We start from the raw sequence: 15,377 nt of genomic DNA, 5'->3' as shown, positions 1-15,377 counted from the left end.
TTTCATGTTCGCTATGCTCATCGCTTTTTTTTTTCATCATAGTTTCCAAAATTTTACTTATGCTTATACTTTACGGGTAACCCATTCTTCCAATATTTCGGCAGAGTAATAAAAGTTACATAACTAAGAGCTGGATGCTAAAATGTCATTACTTGATGGTTATATAGTTGAAATTATTAACTGACGTGATGTACTTCAGAGATAAATGATTTTGAAAGGGCTCCTTATATGGCAATTTTGTCGAGCGAAACTAAAGTATTCCACCTCTCCCGATCATATTCGCTCATCACTAGCTCTGGATAACTTGTTCCTGAAGCTGCAGACGATCTTGTTGTTTTTTCTGAACTAGTGGAGCTGGAAACGTGGCGCTCTGGGGAGTTTCTGCTTAAAGTTGTATCATGCACATCATCAGGATCATAGCCAGTTCTCAAATTTCCATTTTGAAGATTGAATAGACCACTTGCCGTTCGAAAGCCATTTTCCGTGACTAGGCTGTGTCTTCTATCCTTCAAAATTGATCCACTGACTGATTTAGTAGGTGAGTGATTACTTTGTAGGGTAAGTACGTAGCTAAAATCGATGCTAGTTCCCCTTTTATGGAGCTGCCTTTGTGTGCTGAATTGCTCATTCGTATTTTCCAGACTCCCATAATGGTTTATCATAGAATCAGATATATTGGACATGGATAATTTTTTACCAATCTTTTTTAATCTGTGTGATCTTGTTGGTGACGACTTGGATGGTGAATTGAAGATATGACTACCTGAATTAGAGAAGAAGTGGTTTGCTTGCGACAATGATCTTTTTTCGTTTGACCCCGTTACATATCCACTTTGAACTGTTTGAGCTCGCTGTGGTGCAGAAATGGAGTTTCCACTAATAATAGATATTATGGATTTTGTTGGGGAATGTCGAGTACTTGTTCTTATCAATTCTTTAGATGCCCTTTCCATTATGAATGAAGATGATTTATTATGTTTGAACCCTTCCTGCATCAATTTACTTTCGTCCTCCATACCATTTGTGCTTATGTCATTAAAGTAGTCCTCTACAGCGCTCATGGTATCACAGTTGCTGTTTTCATCATCCAGCGAGTCATCAGCGAAGGAGGACTTTTTTTGCTTGCTTGGGTAACTAAAATCTGGTTTTGATTCTATTCCATTTAAAACTACCTTTCTCGGCTCATCAACCGTAAATTGGAAAGCAGGAAGTAGAATATTTTCCCGCAAGCCTTCCGCTCTTTCAATTATGGATGATTTATTCTTTTCCCACATGCCTAGAGTTACAACTTCCGGCAAGTCCATGTTATTATTGAAACCAGGAGAATAGCTGTCAAAACCGTCATCCTTAGAAAAAGAAATTGCTGGTATATCACCAAGGTCATTTTTTTCCAATATATTTGGACTCATTTGCAGAATTCTTTCGGTATTATCCGCCCTTTCAGAGCTTGATGAAAATTTTGCCATTGCGTGGTTTTGAAAGGCATCTGATTCCATCGTCAGAGGTCGCTCAACGACACTCAAACATGGCGGTAATAGGGCGCTATTGATCCTTTGAATAGCATTTCTTTCAAGTTCTAAAGATGGCGATGATGGATTATGCAGTTCCTGACAATCTAATGCTTGTGATACAGATTTCGAGGTCTCAGTGAATTGTGATGCTGTTTTATCTCTCCTGCTGCTAGCAGGATTGTTACTTTGTACATCTGCTGATGAGGAGTTGATCAAGTTCAAAATACTTCTCGAAAGATCTGGTATTGTCGAAAGACGGGACACATAGCGGTCATCAATATTCCCTTTCTTTGTATCTATTATGCTAGTTTTTGTCTTTTCCGATTTTTGTCTTTTGGTCTTAAGGTATTTCGATGAACGTAATCTAAATAGTAGTGAGTTTTTTCTTCTTGAACTTTTCGATACAATGCTGGGATTCGATTCACCGTTTGTACTCAATCCATCTCGGGCTGCCGCAAGGTGACGATTAGTCATTTTATGTTTCAATACGGAAGGGAATGAAACTTCGTCTGATGTCGCGATAATAGGCGTATCGCTGAACTCACATGGATTGCTACTGTTGTCCTGGTTTGTTTGAAACAAGTCTAAACTTGGTGTTAATGTTTGAGTGGAGTTCTTCAAGGGTACAAATTTTTCTGAGCTTTGGTAATAGCTTTCAATTGTCTTGTCGTTGTTAAAGTCATGTGCGTTTGCGGATTTATTCAGAAAACCTATCACTACACCATTGGTCAATAAACTGATAAGCAATAGACAGTCAATGGCTATCAGTAGTGCATTATGAAGCTCGGTCCTTGAAAGGGGAGGATGCTTTCTCGTGTCGTCCAAATACTCAACAGCCGCTCCAATCGTAATGAATTGCATAAATATGCAAACCATTTTCATTAACTTTCCATGCAATGGCCTTAATACAACGTTTTTTGAATACGTTGTGAAAGCAAATGAACCGAGGCCATAAAGTATGTTGGAACATGTCATCACTATCAGAGCAGCTTCACTCTGATGGTACAATGCGATCAGCGATATGCATATGGATGCTGTGGCTATTGATACCAATGAACTTAGATGGACGATGAAGCGCCTCGGTATAATTTTACTGATATTTCGATCATTAGAACATTTTTCAGGTTCTTCCTTCTCCAAGTCCATAGCAGCGCTACCAGGTTGAAAGATCGATTGCTTATTCTTCGAGCTATTGGACTGACTAAAGGACAAGAAGTTTGAAGAACCACCCCGATATTTTAAATGAACAAAATTCTACTTACAAAGATTTCATAGTGCTAAAAACCTAGTACGCGATCTTTACAATTCGTCCCTGTTTTCGACTATTCATCCTCTGTTCAGCCATACATTGTTTACGTCTTGCCTTTCTAGGAAATGATGCAATTAGCTTTCGCTTTTCATTGTTTGACAGAAAAGTGTTATCACGTTGGCAACGAATAGCCATCAAATGTAAAGAAAGGGTGGTAATATGCCGGTTGAGGATTGAATGCAGATAGCATTTCATCCTCAATCTCAGTCTGAGTACGAATTTGTGTTAACTAGCTATTCGAAGTTTTCAGCTTATAACTATTTACCCATAATATACTGGAAGAGCGCTAACATATACATAATACGTCTGATCCTTCAAATGATTGGATTTACAGTAGGCATTTTGCGCTAATTTGATTTTTGTAATGAAGTTCAGCAGGATTTCAACGGATAGAACATCTGACATATCAAGCCTTCCTCGAAACGCACTCAGAGCGTGTCAGTAATCCTCGTTTCAAATGTGCATTTGTGTGGTAATGGCTATCTGTTAATTTCGAGCCCATCATAGGTGCCCAGTGCAGCAAAATTTTTTGCAATTACAATTTTGGTGCCTTTTTCATGAGCATCTTTGGCACAGAATGAACAGTTTCCGACGTAAGCTCGGCGTATGTCCTGTCAGGCTTGAAAATGTTTAGAGTCAGAAATGCTTTTCCCGTCATTTAAAGTTCTTGCCTGTTCCAAATTTTTTTATTATCGATCACACTTTGGCTCTAAGCAGGCGATCACTCTCCTGTTTATTTCTATCACCTCGGCAAGCGCTAAACCTTTGTAGATTCTACTGTTCATTATAGTGCGCCGCTCCTGAGTAGATCGAAAATTTCAGTTTAAAATGGTTGGCAACTCACGCTTACTTATTATCCCTCAGAACTGAAGTCCTCAAATCACAACTGCGGTTTGTGCCATAAGATTTTTGGGACTGAGCTTTTGGGTGTCAAAAAAGTCCAAGAGAAACATAACGTAATTTCCTATTTATCTGGTACGATACAGAACAATCTCTGATTGCTTGAAATATCTTCTACCGTCTTCATCGACGATAACCAAACTTAGGTAGTTCTTTATGTTGAAATAATTACAGGACATATCCGGAGTCAAATCATAGCCACCCAGGAACAATCGAATTGGAATCGTCTCACCTTTCACTGGTGAGCCGTCCATGATCTCGTATCGTATAGCTGTGGAGTCGATTAAATAATTGGACGAGTGAAGACCAGAAGATTCTCTCGTGATTAAGCTTAGTTCCATATGTTTGATTTTCAGTCTTGTTAACAAAAAATATATTCTTCCCACTATTACGTCTTTAAGACTGTACTTTGATTTAGAGAATTCAAATTCAATGTGCAAACAGTTCTCTATACCTATATCCAATTTTACAGGTTGTGGCTCTTTGCGTAAACTGCTCTCTGTTTGAATAGTATTTTGATTATCATTTGTACCAGTATTAACCGCATCCGAATTTTCACTTAATCTGCTGTTGGTAGGGCGTGGATTTGTGTTTGTGATAATGGCTGCCGGTGATACTGGTACTTGATTGTAAATGTTGACCCAAAATTTCTTAGTTTTGGCGATGTCAGTAGATTTTCTTATCACTGTAACCTTTGCGTAGTAAGAAACGTCAACGTTTTTACCCTTGTAAGATTCGTACCTTTTACCCAGATCCTTAAACATAAAGCTGTAGCTCTGGGCATGTTGCAATTCCCCCGCTGGACATAGGTCGTAACTTATACACAAAAATTGTTCAACAGGATTTTTTCTTGAGTCTGAAAGACTACTTGAGGACGCAGAGAGTCTTTTGGTAGATCCCCCATTGCCGCCGCCGCTACTATTAACCTTTATCATGTCTATCGATCCTATAACAGATATTTTAACCCCTAAATGTTCAACTCGTTTTCCCTCTTTCACCCTCAGAGTCACCATACCACTTAGTGATTCACCATCTTCATAAAGTGGGATGCTGTCCTTCAGAGTTTTGGATCCAACGGAGTTGAGTACATCAACATGCTTCCTAGATTCTTCTCCATCCAAGAGTATTTCGATATCAACGGGTGATTTAAAAAATAAACTCATATTTCACACGTCAAATTAAACTGTTCAGTGAGTCTCCGTAAACTGAAAAAATATCGTGTATAGGCCAATTAAGTGATATAGTTCCCACTGATGAAGGTGTAAGCTGCTTCATCATTATACAAGGTCAAGATCTGTTGTTCCCAGGCTTTACCGAACAAACGTAATTAGTGACTACATGGTTGAATATTCAAACATGAACAGATATTCAGGATTTAACAGGCATTTTAAGCATATTTCAAGCCCCAAGTATCTATCGAGCTGTTGTATACTCTACGCATGGATTGAAAGCGATTCAAAACATGCGTCTGTCGGCTGCGAGGTGAGTATTTGTGTTGTTCATGCTTCTGTCTTAGACGAAAGCATAAACATTGGCGAAGAGCTACGATTCGTTTGTTCGAACCATAGACGACCAGATTAAAACGGTTACTATGATCGAGGATATGCTTTGAAATCAGCTCAATAGGATGGAAGTTGTAATTCTGTAGTCACGTGATTTGAATCCACCTAGCATGGAACGAATATGCTATAGAAGTGTTGATTAATGATGAAGAAGAAACCTTCTTTTCACCTGCAGCATTAACATCATCTGTTGCCCCAGTCTGCTGACATTTGAAAGAGTATGGCCCAATGAGTCTTCCCACTTCTCGTTTGAGTTCGCTATATCGGGATTTCAGACCGTCAAAGGAGTTAAATCCTGATGGATACTTGGCGAATATTACAACCTGGAAGAGCTATTTGATAGAACAGTTTTTAGAGCGAGAGAACAATTTAGTTTTTCATTGTGGAACGGATTTTGTGAGAAAGCTGAATCGAGAACCATACGGGGTACCCCAAAGTATTGATGTTGTGATAAATGCACTTGTCAGAGAGGGATATTTAGTAACAGTTGAGGACTTTAAAAGCGGATCAATGTACCCCAATGAAGGTTCAGCGATATTACGATGGTTGAAGGTTGGCTGGTCGAGTCGGAACAGGTTCGACTGTAGACAGAATGAGGACTCAATCAATTATTTGAAGGAGGTAGATTTATTGATTAGACCAATGATGGAGCGCAAATCGAAAGACATTGATCTGAGACTCAAGAAAGGAGTCCTATTCCATGCAACTGGTGTTGCAGATTTAATATACCCTGAAAATGAGTTTTTTGAGCACGCAGGCTTCAGCACATACATGGAAAAGGACGATGGAAATTATGAGATAATGATGACTTACTTAAGCCTTTACCAAAATATTATCATCCGGCAAAATAATATCGTAAAGATTGTGGCAGAATCAATGCCTTTAAAATTAAGAAGCTCGTCAAAGTTGCTTACCGAGGACGACCTCAGAGTCGCTTCCTTGAAGACAAGCCTAACAAATGTAGAGAGGCAAATTCACAAAGTCGAGGACGAGATTGCCCAATCTTCACGTATGCTCGAGAAGTCTTTACGAAATAAGTCACCGAAGGAACTTCAGAAAGAGTACCTGCTGGCAAAGAAATTATCTCAGAAGTACCTTACAAGGTTACTTAATTATCGAAACAACTTGAGGACAATTAAAGGCGAAATCAATATGGCATCCACAAATGAAATGATTGTCAGATCATTGGATGATTCGAAAGAACTACTAAAATCCATTAATGAGTCCGTTGGCTCTTTTGATAGATTGCATGACCTAATGGATGAAATCAAAGAACAAAAGGATAAGACGGAAGAAATCAACAAATTACTGACTGTTGATGAAGCTGGTTCTCATTATGATGAAGAAATCGAGATTGAACTGCAAAAGATGATCAAAAGACAGGATTCCGGAATCGAGTCTGAAATATCAGACGAGAATAAAAGCGATCTTTTGGATAAGTTAAGCCATCTGGAAATAACGAAAAATAAAGGTCAAGACAAGAATAGTACAACACCTAAGAAAGCGGTATCGAACAGAAATTCCAATGCAAGGCAGCCAGAGAGGCTGCCTATTGCAGATCCTTAAAAAACCCAGAAACATTTATATATATATACATATACATATATACATATATGCATTTCACCTCCTTGCCTCTTTTAACGTATTCTCAAGAAACCGAATTATTTATTTAAAAGAGCATTTCACTCGTCGTCAGCCCTTTCCCCCAAGTCAATATTATTGCCATTATAGGTGGATGGTTTCTTATCCTCATCTTCCTTATTGACAAATTGATAGACATTCGGTGTAACGCATCTCGATGGTAAACTTAAATCAGAGACATTATGTTTAATTTGTCTATCATTTACCACTTGCGCGGGGGATGTTTGTCTTGATGGAGTCCCAGAAGAGTTATTTATTTGTAGAGAGGGGCCCCGTGAGTTCCTATCAGTTTGATGATCCAAAGTGCTTTCGAGGAGTCGCTGCGACGATGGTTCTTCATTGTGATTGTGATCATTTGCATTCTCCCAGCGACCGGCTTCTTTTGAATTCCCATTATTCCACCAAGCTGAGATACCACCAAAAACTTTGCCCAATAATCCAGGCCCTCTAGCGCTTACGACGTTCATATGCTCCAATTCCGTATCTATAGGCTTGAGAATGAAAAGAGCAGATCTCGGTAAAAGTTCCAATGCAGCCAAACTCTTTAATTCATCTGAGTCAGTGAAAGTGCTTCTAGGTATGTTTCTGTGAAAGGAGTAAGGGCCATCGCCGTCAGTCCGATTAAGGTCCACCCATTTCCTTGCATCATTTAAGGTGTCACTCGAATTAAATTGCTTGGTTATCGTGTTCCCGTTCGTCAGCCTTATGAGAAGTGTGCACTGTTCACCGCGCAATTTACTTGAGTCTTTGATGTAATCGTGAATTTCAGCACTCTTAACCGCTTTCGCAACTGCAGGATGCTTACGTGCCTTTCTCTCCACCTTATCTGCCTCAACCAGTCTTAAAATACGCTCTCGTTCTTCCAGCTCAATCTTTCTTTGTTTTATCAACTCATCTTGGTATTTCTGCTGAGTCGTCTCTTCAACTTGCTCTCTGAGTGTCTTGGTATTGTGTGCTATATCTGCGTGGACACTAAGAGAAGCCCCTAGGCTCACTGCGAGAGATTCCCAATGAGATATCCCTGCAGAAGCTTTATTATCCTCATCTTTGATAATTGACAGGACCTTTCCCTGTTTAACCAAATACAAACTGGGTAGCGCAACTGTGCCAAATATTTCTTCAAAGTAGTCAAATTGCTCAGTACCTTTGACAAGCCTCAGCCAGACAGCAAATGGCTTAATTTTACCTAGAGATTCTTTGGCAAACCATGATTCTAGCCATCGATCGTCTCCAGATGTGTTATACACGACAAGAACCCTCTCTTGCTTGACTGAAAGCCCAACAGCTTGTTCTACAGAATCCATAAAAAGGTCGCCTAACATCTTCAATAACGATAACACAGCTTTAGTAATTGAATGTCTGAATAGCTGACCTATTACACATTTTCAATTATTTGGTGTTAAATAGTCTCGTAAAGGTCGTTCTTAAACAAGGCCGAATTACCGAGGTCATACGCAACGACCTACTTTTTCAGGTTCGAGAGTAAGTCGAATCAAAGACTATGATTGAATATTGCAACCAAAAAGCGTTCATCTTGTCCTGTGATGGATTCAAGAGTAGGGTTCAAAGATGATTCGCTTTTGCCGCAGATAAAACATGTTGTTTTGGGGGAAACAATTGGACAAGGTGCTTTTGCGTGTGTCAAAAATGCACATTTGGAAGCTGATCCAAACGTCATCATAGCTGTGAAGTTCATCCATATGCCTACATGCAAGAAATATGGTCTCAACGATAAAGATGTTGCTGGAGAAGTCATTTTGCATTCAAGGTGCTCGAAGCATCCCAATGTGTTACGTGTAATTGACTGTAACATATCTCAGGACTACTTCTGGATTGCCATGGAAATGGCGGATGGGGGTGATCTGTTTGACAAGATCGAACCTGACGTTGGGGTTGATGCGGACGTGGCTCAATTCTATTTTCAGCAGTTGGTAAATGCTGTGACATATCTACATGAGCAATGCGACGTTGCTCATCGCGATATCAAGCCAGAAAATATTTTACTGGATAAAAACGGCAACTTGAAGCTAGCAGATTTTGGATTGGCATCACGATTTAGACGTAAAGATGGCTCACTTAAAATTTCGAGTGATCAGCGTGGATCACCTCCATATATGGCACCCGAGATCCTACACTCGGGGGAATATTACGCGGATATGACGGATATATGGTCAATTGGCGTTTTGATATTTGTCATTCTCACAGGAGAGACACCTTGGGAATTTCCATCTTTCGAAGATGAAAATTTTGAACTTTTCATATCCAACAAGGGAAACCTAAATTTGGGAACTTGGTCAAAACTTGATTTCACCCATTTAAATTTACTGCGTAAAATTTTGCAGCCAGACCCGGCATACAGAATTTCATTGGCGGAATTGCGACAACATCCATGGTTTACTGCAAGAGCAAGACTTTCAAATTCGAATGGGCTTTGTAAAGATGCTTCTCTACTGGCGGAAAAATTACTGTCAAACTTGAGAATTTCATTGAGCGACGATGAGTACAATAGCTACACTCAGGATCCTTCTGTCAGTTATAGAAATAAAAAAGTCAGCTCAACTCAACCTGTGGAAACGGATCTAGCCGGACTAGAACATGACGCTGGGGTCGGTAATGCGTTCACACAATATGACTCGCTACGTTCCAAACTAGGACCATCGGCAACCCAAGATACTAGGTGGATGCAGTATATGAGTAAGGATGTTGCTGCGTTACAATTTCTTAGAGCTGACGATAGAGAGCTTTCGTCTTATTTGCAATTTAATCCCAATAGATTAACAAGATTTTATTCTGATCAAAGTATAGATGCTATCCTTCCAATTTTTGAGAAGGGCCTACAATTTACTGGGATTAAAGTTCGACGTGATATGTATCAGCATTTTGTAAAGCTAACTCAAAAATTGGGGGAGAGTGGCGTTTACCCTTTATCCATAAATATAAAAACAATAGACAGAAAGGGTGCTTCATTATGTGGCACTGCTTTAATACAAGTTGTGGAGGACGACCTAAAAAGTATCACTTTTGCGAGGAAAAGTGGAGACCCTTTGGAATGGAGAAGATTGTTCAAAAAGATTGCTCTGCTTTGTAGAGACATCATCCTGGTGCCAAATTGAGCTACATTAAATGAGTAGCGTAGTCTTTTCTGAAGCGACATGTATTCAAGCTAGGGGAGGCATGACTTTTCGTGAGCTTCCTTTTGTAATTACTTCTTAAGATCAAATCGTAACAAATATATACATAAAATTTTAGCGCGTCGGACTTTCTTTATGCGAGGGGAAATCTCAATCACAAGGCCACAAAAAACATTGGTTTGATAGCACAGTATCACTGTCAGCATCAAGAAAAGTACCTATTACAGCTTATTTTAAGGGCTTCTTTAGGAGTTTTCAGGGTTCACTTCACTCAGCTCACGAGTTTTAGAAACAGGCTAGAGAAGCATCTACGTACAATGCCGTTATAACACCACTGATAGTTTAAAACTTGCGAAGGCCAGAGCGATCTGCACGAGACTGGGGGTCAAACCTTAGTATAGGGCATCTTTTTGGGCCGATGATGATTCGTATTGCTCTCAAGTGATGTATAGCCACTACTGTGCCGCTAAGAGCTACTATCATGCTCCAATTGCATCATAAAGTCCAGCAACTCAACTCTCATATTTCTCTTTTCCGCCATGGATATGGAAGATATATCTCCCGCAGAAAAACCGCGCAATCTGTATATCAGTCGACGCACCTTTTTGCTTGGGAAATGGAGCCTTAAAGACGAATTAGTGTCTCCGCGCGCTAGATTTTTCTCTGAATCTTCCGGTTGCACAGAGAGTTCATGATCTGTTATGTCGGGGCTGAGAGCGTGTGAGAAACTGTCAACCAAATCTTCAACATTTCCCGAAATGACAAGTTTTCTGTTCTTTTTTGATTTCACTGACATTTCGTTTTTAATATTTGAGTATTTGAATATGGGGAACCGTATCTCGCCCATAACTGAGGCATCAGGGTCCTCAGTTGTAGACTGCGCATTTCCAAGTTCGTTATCATTTTTCTTCAATTTAGCTGAGCACAGTAAGTTCGGATCCTTATCGTCACTAGGCACTAAACTCAGGATCCTTTTAGATTCTTGAGTTACGACATTTACATCACCTTCACCAAGTGATTTTTCACTCTTCACATGTTTACAGAGACTATCCGGAGATGAAGATTCCTTAGCTAACATATTTTTCGTCTGGCTCAGTGATATGTTTTTCTTGTATTTCTCTCTGCAGTGTTCTTCATCTTCGATCTCATCAAAGTGCCGAAATGCTGTCGGGTCCTCTTCTTTCAAGCAATCTTCACCAGTCCCAATAAGACTTTGAATAAGGGGACTTCTCGCCTTCACTTCACATTCATGAACGACTTTTGTACGATATCGCGATTGCTGATAGACATCTAGATCCGTTCTAGACGTGGGGCTATCCAAAATGGGATTGCGGATCTCATCCATCTCTTTTGTGATAGGGTTCGAAGGCAGTGTTGAAAAAATCTGAATATCATTGTCAAGAAGCTTAGACTGTTCGTTAGAATTTCCAGTGACCGCATTGAACTTTGAAAGCTCCAAATGATTATCTTTATCTCCTGAAATGTCAGACGCCAATTTTTGCAGCAGCAACCACATTTTTTCAAAGCCCAATAGCGGTTTGAAAGACTCGTAATCCCTGTTTATTTGATCAATGAAACTGCGAGCCAACCATAATAGGTATGGCGTAGGGGCAGTAGGCAGTAAGACCAAAAATGATTTCAAAAAGTCTATCAGCATTTTCTTGGAATGTGCTTGAACAATGTCAAGGAACATTTTAAAGGTGCAGTCAACTACGCGAAGATCCTCATAAACCAAATTGGATGAGCGTTGCATGAAGAAAGCCATCAATTCGGCTTTACAAAGTGAGAAGATTTGAAATTTCTCAAAAAGAAGCAAATGCTGCGTCAATTGACAATTGTGATATATCGGACTTTGTTTATAACTCTCTTTGATGAGACCGATTAGCGAAGAGTTTAGGCAACCACATTTATTCGCCATAAAGGCTATTGCACTCGGTTCCAAATGCATCAGTTCATTTATACCAACTCTAGAAAACAAGTCTATGACACAATGTGAAATCTCGTTGTCAAGACATAATTCAACCAATGTGCTCAGCGGTTTCCATAAGCTCTGCTCATAGAGTTGCTCCAATAAATTTGCGATAAGTACTATTCTTTCTTGAGACACATCGTTTGGGGGGTTTTCAGTAAATAGCATCTTCTCCCAATGAGCTGAACCGTCAAACAACATGGTAAATTCTTTATTATCCACACACCATCGAAGAACAGCTAGTCTGACACTTTCAGATTCCGCCACAGAGTGGATTAAAATGAAACGCATATCCTCTTTTGGCAGTATAAGTGAAATAAATGATTTACACTCATCAAATACGTGTCTGAAAAAAGATGGGTTTTCATGAATGATAGACTTCACAACGTTGTGAAAATTGTGCTGCACCAATAGTGGAAAGAGATCCACAAAAACCGATTCTCTGCTAGGCAAGGCTGCTTGCAAAAAGGAGGCCATCTCATTTTCAAATTTACGGTATTGCTTTGAAAATATAACTTTGGCGTAATGGTAAATTGTTTCATCTTCTGACGTCGAAGGATCTAGAAAATCGCGTATTTTTAATTCAAAACCACGAATTATGCTACAATGGAGTACACTTTCAATAACTGGACGAGTGGGAACGATTTTAAGAATCTCAAGCAGGAGATGAAATTCTTTTTCCGTAACAGTACTATGAAAAATGGTTGAACTAATCCAGTTAGACGCGTAAATTTTATAGCACCCATGCCCAGTTTTTAAGAACTTATTCACTATGCAAACGCTCGATATGATTTCTTTATTTATAGAGATCATTTCTTTCAAAACTCTAATACGAGCGTCGTCATTACTCAATATAGTCGAAAGAACGTCAGCAGAATAATCTTCAAACCCACCATCTTCACAAAAAAGAACTTTATAAAATGCATGTGATAGCGCTCCAGAAAGTTTACACAATAGATCTGTTTTTGATTCCGAACGTCCCTCCCCATTTATGATCTCAAGGAGAATTTCAATGAAAGCTTTCAAATTAGCATAATCCGTGGAACTCTCCGGTAAATGATGCAGGAGATATATATATATGTCTGCATTCACACTGACATCTGAATGATTCCTTTTTATAGCAGAGAAAACTAAGGTTTTTATAATGTCGAAGTGACTCTCAATGATTTTTGGTGGAAGAGCCAAAATCTCATTCAGATCTATCCCCGCGGAGGAAATAACTTTGACAGAATTAGAATTCCTGCTGCCACTAACTGCTTGTACTTGGTTGCTTTTCTCCAGCAGTTTACACAGGCATCTCACAGCTCTCGATTTTAATTGGTTGCTTTTCGACACGAATATATAATCGAAGAAAATTGGCGATATCAAACCGTCCCAGATAAGTCGAAAATAGCTTTCATTGTTGCTTAAGAAAAAACCTGTTGTATAAATAATGCCAAAAAGATGAAAAAGTAGCCCATCTCTGATTGATGGATTTGAGTGATAATCTTTCGAATATTCAAAAGGAAGTTTCAATAAAGACAGACATTCTGGGTGAAAGTCGGAAGATGCCTGGGCTGTATATGTGCAAATCTGATACGTTAATACTCTCCATGCCTTCAAAGACACTCTTTTTGCTACATCATCATTAGAATCGAAACACAGGCGATTCATGCTTAGCCAACGATTCTTTTCTTGTCTTTCTTTTTTTAACAGATGTTCTGGTTTATGGCATATTAAACCCATTATAGAGAGCCAAATATCCATTGCCAGTTTATATTCTTTCTTCACCAAGATCAAATATTCGATCTTTTGTAGCAATAAGTCTCCAAAAGTGGTTGTCTCAGAGTCAATTTCGACATCTTTGAAAATTTTGGAAGCCAAGGCTTCTGGTATAAATTCTTTAATCCGTCCGAATTCGACATATTCATATATCTGCGCATTTACATGCGAAATATTGATACTTTTTTTCAACAGCTCCAAGAGCACCGCCGTAGCAGTAACTAAAATCTTCAATGAATGAACTTCATCATCGATAATAATTCTTGGAAAGACCTCTACTATCAACCACCTTTTGAGAGATTCAATCATGACCTGAGGATATTTGACGATGAAGCTTTTTACCAGCATCAATTTTTCACAAATGAGGTTCGTGCTTTGAATATCTTTTGAATCTATTACAGCAAACAGAATGTTAGCTACTTCATCTTTTTCTAAGAAGTAGATTCCAAATCGTTCACTTGCCAAAACTGATATATGGGCGGCAAGTATTACTTTGTTGGAGTTACGGTGCGATAGAGCATCTTTGGATATGTCGTAAAACTCTTTAAGTTTTTGTTGCAGCTGAGGCTTTTTGTTGAGGTATTTGATAATTTTGAAGTTGGAAAGAATAAATCCAAAAAATCTGACAACCTGAACATATATTCTTGAAACGAAGGGATCCTTTTTTGATTTTTTGGATAAAAGCTTTCTTTGTTCACTAATTAATTGTGGGATGCATATAGAGGTAATTTTCCCCAAAAGTTCACTTATAACTTTAAAGTTTTGTTCAGATACATCGTGGCCTGATTTTGCTGTTGAAGATATTAAAATGTTATTGAATGTAGCGTATATTTCAAAGCTTCGAGTTTCGAACTGGCCTGCAGACTGTTCCAGAAGCTCCAGACCACCTGTTATCAATCGTCTGAACTCTCCAGTATTGTTTGCATCAAGTAAGCCATGTATTTCTCCGCTTCTCCAGTATTCAATGGTGCGAGGATCTATTTCAGGAAGACCAACTATTGCAGAGCCATTTTTACTGGGTGAAATTTTGAACGGTGATCGGTCCCAGCTTAGATCACTTACAGTTTTTCGTATTTCATTATTGTTGCGCAATATCGACTTTGAAGGTTTTGAAGCAGAAGAGGGTATTGGCGATGACCTCAGATCACGTTGTGTGGGGGAAGATTCAATTTTGTCAGAGAAAGCGACGGATTTTGTGGTAGGAGATCCGTACGAGTTATCTTCTCTTGTGAAATCCAAGTCGCATGCAGAGCTTCGAGTAGACTTCAATCTCTTTTGAGCGTTTTCTTTCACGTTGTCTTGATTTCTTCTCTTCGGAGTTGGCGAAGTGGCATCACTATTATCTATAGGCAGTGACTTGGAAGGTGCAGGCAATTTTGTATGTAGCCATGGAATCGAAGAAGGAGGTACCGACGAACGATGTTTAGTCAGACTTCTCCTATTGATATGTTGATCCAGCATATCAATGGCTCGTAATTTGTTGCCTGGGGGCGATAATTTGGAAGAGTTATTCATCATGCAACAATAAATTCAGACTCTCTCTTCTGCTCAGGGCTAAATGGCGTGTGATTTTCGAGGATAGAAGGAAAAACT

General features: G+C 39.2%; 6 protein-coding genes across 6 annotated transcripts; 2 read left to right on the top strand and 4 right to left on the bottom strand.

Annotated features, from left to right (window-relative positions):
- Window positions 1-224: 224 nt before the first annotated feature.
- On the bottom strand, window positions 225-2,657 carry IRC8 (Irc8p; the record flags this gene model as incomplete). Its single annotated transcript, XM_037287962.1, has 1 exon — window positions 225-2,657. One exon carries the CDS (start codon window positions 2,655-2,657, stop codon window positions 225-227), a length of 2,433 nt encoding a protein of 810 aa, XP_037143857.1.
- A 1,131-nt stretch (window positions 2,658-3,788) lies between these two features.
- On the bottom strand, window positions 3,789-4,883 carry PEP8 (retromer subunit PEP8; the record flags this gene model as incomplete). Its single annotated transcript, XM_037287961.1, has 1 exon — window positions 3,789-4,883. The coding sequence occupies one exon, from the start codon at window positions 4,881-4,883 to the stop codon at window positions 3,789-3,791; it is 1,095 nt and encodes a 364-aa protein (XP_037143856.1).
- A 627-nt stretch (window positions 4,884-5,510) lies between these two features.
- Window positions 5,511-6,848, top strand: CHM7 (phosphatidic acid-binding protein CHM7; the record flags this gene model as incomplete). Its single annotated transcript, XM_037287960.1, has 1 exon — window positions 5,511-6,848. The coding sequence occupies one exon, from the start codon at window positions 5,511-5,513 to the stop codon at window positions 6,846-6,848; it is 1,338 nt and encodes a 445-aa protein (XP_037143855.1).
- A 116-nt stretch (window positions 6,849-6,964) lies between these two features.
- HG535_0C04800 (UBX domain-containing protein) lies at window positions 6,965-8,245 on the bottom strand (the record flags this gene model as incomplete). The annotated part of the gene is made up of 1 exon (XM_037287959.1): window positions 6,965-8,245. One exon carries the CDS (start codon window positions 8,243-8,245, stop codon window positions 6,965-6,967), a length of 1,281 nt encoding a protein of 426 aa, XP_037143854.1.
- Window positions 8,246-8,467: 222 nt separating this feature from the next.
- On the top strand, window positions 8,468-10,036 carry CHK1 (serine/threonine protein kinase CHK1; the record flags this gene model as incomplete). Its single annotated transcript, XM_037287958.1, has 1 exon — window positions 8,468-10,036. One exon carries the CDS (start codon window positions 8,468-8,470, stop codon window positions 10,034-10,036), a length of 1,569 nt encoding a protein of 522 aa, XP_037143853.1.
- A 484-nt stretch (window positions 10,037-10,520) lies between these two features.
- On the bottom strand, window positions 10,521-15,302 carry RIF1 (DNA-binding protein RIF1; the record flags this gene model as incomplete). Its single annotated transcript, XM_037287957.1, has 1 exon — window positions 10,521-15,302. One exon carries the CDS (start codon window positions 15,300-15,302, stop codon window positions 10,521-10,523), a length of 4,782 nt encoding a protein of 1,593 aa, XP_037143852.1.
- Window positions 15,303-15,377: the final 75 nt, after the last annotated feature.

This window comes from Zygotorulaspora mrakii, chromosome 3 (assembly GCF_013402915.1).
Source record: "Zygotorulaspora mrakii chromosome 3, complete sequence".
Lineage (NCBI taxonomy): Eukaryota > Fungi > Ascomycota > Saccharomycetes > Saccharomycetales > Saccharomycetaceae > Zygotorulaspora > Zygotorulaspora mrakii.
This window is presented reverse-complemented; position numbering and strand designations above follow the sequence as displayed.